Raw genomic sequence first — 6,313 nt, forward strand, 5'->3', positions numbered from 1 at the left:
CAAGTGGATATAAAAAAAAAAAAACGCCCCATAGTTACATCACAGTGGGAGTGTCCACCCATATCAACATGGTTAGCTCACCCCATACCCGAGTTTATAGTAGGCTGGCGGGTTGATCTAGCTATCATAATCTGGTTTGACCCGCTCTGACTTCTCGTGCCACAAGTGGCTAGATTTTGAAATGCCTTGTGTCACCCCTCATGGTAAAGAAGAGGCCGTTTAAGTTCTCAATGATAATAATCATTGAGAACATATTATTGTCTAGAAGTCCTGCATGACCCCTAATACCAGACACAATTAGTTCTAACAATGTAATGATGTGAAATCAGAACACAGTTTAGGTCAGTTGAGTTCACATAACAACAGGGCAGCCATGGTATGTCTTGTTCACCGGGTTCATTTCAACATGTTGGTGATTACGACAGGGCACAGCCAAATCCCCTGGCTTGGTCTCATTTTGTTCTTTTGCTCACATTAGCGATTTCGTAACTTCAGTGTAAACACCAAAGGCCAAACAAAGTTTTGCAAGATCAACTCATAACTGGATCAATGTTTCCATGCGCCCTGAGGCATTGTTTATTTAGTGTTCTGTTTCTGGATCACTGACGGGACAACGCACACACAGTTGTAACTTTTTATCATTAGCATGCTTGGGGGTACCATACATTTACCAGATAAACACACAAAAACGCAATGGTATGTTAACGCATCTGCCATGTTAACGGTTATATTATATACCATGTCTGTTTCTTTGGAGCAAATTAAAATATATTTTCTTCATACACAGAATCCATAGGGAAATATATCACCTAGAAACGTTGCACAAATTAAGCACATGCAGATTTACAAATGTAATCAATGGAAGACTCATTAAAATATTATACACGATGATAGGATTAGATCTTTTAGATGGAGAATAAAGTTTGCAGTGTGTGGGCCTGATGATATTCTAATGCCATCTGGTTCCATCCAAGACATTTCAATGCATATCACTCTCACTCTGGATCTGAAGAACCACATGGATCAAAGGTGATTGGACTGTTAAATGGGGCATGCAACACCAATTCATCAAGTCATAATCTTCCCCTATCACTTATTCACTCCATCGCTCACTCGAACCAAATCATCCACGCGTGTTCATCACTGACTCATCCATCCACACACCTGCCCAAATATTTGAGGCAAATAACTCTTCTGAAAAATACTTTGGAAACGTATTTCCACTCAATTAAAGAATAAAAAAAATCAATCAGAAATAGTAGGCCCTTTAGGCACTCTTGGACAAAGATCGCCACTGAACATAGTGGAAGATATTCACAGGGGTGGGAACTTGGTCAACAGGGCCACCTTGTGGTCAGATGGATACTACACGTTAAGAGTTTTTAAAGGACACTCCGGTATTTTATAATATTGAGCCCCCTTTCTGGTTTGTCTAGGATGAAATCGAGAAATTTTGAATATTGGTCCTGTCTCGGGTATTTGGCTAAATTCGCCCCTGCCTGCTTCACAATGGCTGGCTGTGGGCATTCACAAACGGGGGCGGATTGGGGCACGTTTTCCTACCGGGAGCTTACCGTACCGGCCTTGTGCTGAGTTGTTGGGGTCGGGGGGTGGGGTAGTCATGTTCGTTGATGTCCTAATCAAGTATCGTAGCGAAATAAAGTTTCTGTCGTGTTCTATATGGCATTTTCTTAATCCATTGAAACGGAAACCGGACCGGAAACGGAAAGGGGGACTGGTTGGGGCTATAAAATGGACCTATAGAGCTCGTAAATCCACCCCTTCCGGTAGACCCCCACGGGACCTCTGAGAGCGTAAAATATGAATGGGAGTCAATGGAGAGAAAGTAATTATTTTCTGGTCCCAGTCTTTATATACCCTGGATTACACATATGTTGTTTGTGGATTTAAATTATAATTTTTCATTCAAAGAAAACAAAAAAAAATTGCGTGGAAGTTTGATAATGTTAAGTTTTGTGTGAGGCCGCTTTGTGAACTACAGCCCCTCGCTGCTCTCGACGCGAATGATACACGTCACCACAACTCTTGTACAGACATGACGATCTCTCTGCTCCACCGCTTTTTTCCAAGGGGAGGATAACAGCTTCGAAAGAGGTGAAAACCATTATAATTCGGGGCATGTGTAGATTTTCAGTTATGCCGATGGGGGGATTGTCGGTCTTGTTCACGCCAGTCGCAGGGAGCGTGACGTCACATACAAGACGTGTAGTCTCATTGTGTTTTCTCTACAGCCTTTAACTGAACAATTGCACAATAAACGGTCAAACTCTTTATGTGAACAAATATTTTTTGGACCCACAAAAAACATATGCGTAATCCAAGGCATTTAATGACTGGGATCAGAAAATAATACATTTCTTTCCATTGACTCCCATTCGAATTTTCCTCACCCAGAGGTCCCATGAGGAGTCTACCGGAAAAGGCGTACTTACGAACTCTATTAAAGAAAGAACCGAGCAGCCCCCCTTTCCGTTGCCGGTCCGGTTTCCGGTGGGAGGTTCAATGTTCAAAATACCGGAATTGTCCTTTAATAATACGGACCCATTGTGTAATACAGCATTATAAAATACGTCCAATATATAATTACATCTTGTTCGATTTCAGTTTCATAATCTAATACTACCTTTTAATTACTGCATTGTGAAATATTTGTGGAGATATTTCTTACCATTATAGGAAAAAGAAAACATACTATATACTATAAGAAAAATATACATATATATGAACATAACATATACATATACTATGCTTTATATTTAATCGTCAATAATCCATCAGTTCTTATTGAAACTATAGCGGTCACATGGGGTAATCTGCAGATTGTACATATAAAGAAAACAGTCCTACTGTTCTCCACTGTTCGACAAACCATTTATAAGAAAAATACATAGTGCATGCTGATCAACTGATCGGTTTTTTATGTGTGTGTGTAAGTGTGTGAGTGACCTTTACAAAGACATGATTCAAAGCTCTTTGGATGACAAAAAAACAAACCTCTTATTAAATCCTTTTTTAAAGCAAAACGTTGCGTTTAATGTTTCCCATGTGACTGACTGTCCCCGTATAGCGACAGAGGACCGATAGCAGTTCCATTTAAGCTGTTCCATTTCCAGGCAGCCAAAGTACTCACTTTTCTGTCATAAAAACATGGATGAAGATAGGGACAACTGGGTGAACAAGCTGTTCTCCTCCTTATTGCTTAATTCACAGTGTCAGTGAGCCAAATACTGTGTGTGTGTGTGTGTGTGTGTGTGTGTGTGTGTGTGTGTGTGTGTGTGTGTTTGTGTGTGTTTTTACACTTTCAGAATTGCAAAGGCCAAACTGTTTCATTCACGTCACTCTCTAAAAAATAATCTTGTGACCAGGAAGTGGATAAAATGTCACAACATCATATCCTGCTTTCCAACACGCACGTCCTTGCCATGCAGAAAACAACGAAAACAAAACGACAGCTGTTCACTCCGAGAAATCGTTTCATTCCTCCTCAACTTCATCTTCTTCACCGTCACTCCTCATCTTCATATTTCTAACATCGTCTTCATCTTTATCCTTCTCCCCTTTCCATCTTTGCCCTTCCTCCTATTCTTCATCACCTGGTGTGACCCTGATCCGTTCCCTCCTCCCCCCTCCATTCTCTTCATTCTCTTCCTCCTCCTCCTCCTCCTCCTCCTCCTCCTCCTCCTCTTCAAACCACCGTCTCAGAGCTCGATCCCTTCCCCGTGAAGAAGTCCCAGAAGTTGCTGACGGGGGAGGTCTTCTCCTCCCCTGCGGGAGGGTTCCGACTCACCCACACGCTCCCTCCCCCGGCCTCACCTCCTCCTCCTCCTCCTCCACCCAGGCTGAAGCCCATGGTGCACCTCCTCTCCTGGGCCTCCCTGTCCAACGACTCCTGGCCCTGGAGTCGGGGGGAGGAGGCGCAGAGGGAGGAGGTGGAGGTGGAGCTGGAGGTGGAGGAGTTGACCAGGCTGAGGAGGTTGTGGTGGGAGTGGAACTGCCTGATGTGACGGATGGATTTACTGGACGTCCCCTCCGAGCCTCCTGGAGAGAGAGAGAGAGAGAGAGAGAGAGAGAGAGAGATAGAGAGAGTTAAGATCAGAAACTGGGATTTGTGTGTTACTATATTTAGACCCATTAAGAGAGGTATGCAGTTTTGAAATGTCCCGATTAATTAACTAAAAGTCTCCTCAATGTGTGATTACTTCATCTGGGTGATCGTCAACACCAGCCAATCAAGATCCTGAATAATCCAATCACAAATTGCGATGGGATTTGAATCCCAATGTGGAAAGCTACCAATTATACTGTTTCTTTCGCACTCTACCAAAGGCCTCTTTGCTATTTCACAATTGTTATCCTTCAATCATGATTTATCCAAAGAGACAGTGAATTCAGACACCCGATACGACCTCTGACCAATGTCGAGAGAGAGAGAGAGCAGTTATGAAGCACGTGCCCGTAGAGCAGGACACCGGCCAAAGGAGGAACAGACTCCGGATTTACTGCTCCTATGAGAGTTGGGTGCGCTTGTTTCGGTGTGATCGATCTAATCCATGGTTTTAGATGTTATGCAACAACTGCCAGCACATCTGGTTCGAGAACAACAACAACTGTTCGGTCTGGTTTAGAGAGTTGGCAGATAAGAGATGTTCTGGTGAGAAGTCCTGAACTTTAAATGACATACAGAAGAGAGAACGGTCAAAACAAAGAATAGAAACCCACCATCATAGCAAATTTAAACCCTTTAATAGGCAGGAATTTATTCTTCCCACTCTCTCCCTCTTTCTCTCTTCCTCCCCTTTCTTTCTCTATCTTCTCCTCTTTTTTTCGTTGAGGTAGCTTGGATTATTTAGCTGTCATTCTCTCCGAGACCAGCAGGTGATGCTGTTGCTTCATTTATCGGTCATCCACCTCTACAGCGCACAAATACTGGGAAACAAACAATGCCACCAGACGTTTTCTAACCTCACGGGGAATAAGGAGGATTATTTCGGAGACAACCCAGGAAACATGTACTTAAAGCTTTTGAAAGACAATATATCGAGGCCTGACAGGAAATGCCTTTCCTTGATTACATGTATGTTAGGTAAGTCTGAGAGGTTTAAAAGCAGCAGTGGAAAACATCAACAAAAAGAGAAAACAGGAAGCTCTTTGATTAGTTGCTTGTCTGATTACAACATCAATTCCGGGTGGAAATGAGTCATAACGCTCCAGCAAAGCACTACAACCATTCTCAAACCCTAAAGAATCCGTTCACATCCACAATTCATGTTACAAAGGTTCTGGGTTAGATCCCCCAGACGACCTGCCCCTGATTCAACGTAACTCTCTTTGGATGAAAGCATGAAAAGCGATTAACAGTCAAATGGCGTGGTCATGCGGGGGGCGGTACCGTTGCGGTTCTCCTGCTTCTTCCTGTTCTGGTGCAGTTTGAGGACGTTGAGGAAGACCTCGCTGCTGAGGCTGATCTCGCCCCCCTGGCCGTCGGGGGGGAAGAGGGGGGAGGGGGGCTCCAGGGGGGACAAGCTCCCGCTGGACACCCCGACCGAGTCCAGCGACGCCCCCGTGTCCCTCCGCCCGCCGCTCTGCACACTGCTCACGCTGCTGCGCCCGCTGCCGCCGCCGCCGCCGCTCTCCGGGGTCACCTGACACCCGCTGGAGACGGGAGAGGACAAGAGCCAATCACAACGCAGGACAGTGAGACACAAGGCACTGAGGACACCGGTCAGCCATACAAATGTGAGGCAGTTAATACAGTAAATTACAATACAAGACAATTACAATACAGCCAATTACAGTGTTGGGAACGTTACTTTAAAAAAGTAATCAGTTATAGTTACTACTTGTTCCAAAAAGTAGTGAGTAAGTAACTGAATTACTCTATTAAAAAGTAACTAGTTACCAGGGAAAGTAACTATTTGCGTTACTGTAAAAAAAAAGAAAGTTGCTTTATGTCAAAGAATTTGGATTTTTCTGAGAAGTTTTCACTTGGCCTTAATGTGTTAAATGGTTGAACTGCCCATTCAAGGCCCTGATATGCTTCCAACTGAGGCCCCGTCCACACTAACCCGAGTAAATCTACAAACGCATAAATATTTATCCGTTAAGCCCTTCCGTCCACGAGAATTCCGACACAAAACGATGCTTTTCGAAAACGATCGCTGAGGTGGATAAATGTGAAAACGCTGGGTTCGCGTTGTAGTGTGGACAGGGTAGAGGGAGGCTTTCAGAAACGATGCAGTAGCATCACTAGCAGTTTGTGTTTGGAGCCAGCGGTGCGTTCGGATTACGCAGT

At 44.0% G+C, this 6,313-nt stretch overlaps 1 protein-coding gene across 2 annotated transcripts in view; it reads right to left on the minus strand.

Moving 5' to 3' along the window:
- Window positions 1-31: 31 nt before the first annotated feature.
- Window positions 32-6,313, minus strand: part of arhgap36 (Rho GTPase activating protein 36) — a 33,911-nt gene continuing 27,629 nt past the window's right edge. For both annotated transcript variants that reach the window (XM_079758451.1, XM_079758452.1), the window contains exons 11-12: window positions 5,411-5,673; window positions 32-4,059 (exon numbers count right to left, since the gene is read on the minus strand). In XM_079758451.1, the coding sequence (XP_079614577.1) occupies window positions 3,707-4,059; window positions 5,411-5,673 (616 nt within the window). In that variant the 3' untranslated portion in view covers window positions 32-3,706. The remainder of the gene's footprint in view (window positions 4,060-5,410; window positions 5,674-6,313) is intronic.

Source organism: Pollachius pollachius (genome assembly GCF_949987615.1).
Source record: "Pollachius pollachius genome assembly, chromosome: 20".
NCBI classification, from domain to species: domain Eukaryota; kingdom Metazoa; phylum Chordata; class Actinopteri; order Gadiformes; family Gadidae; genus Pollachius; species Pollachius pollachius.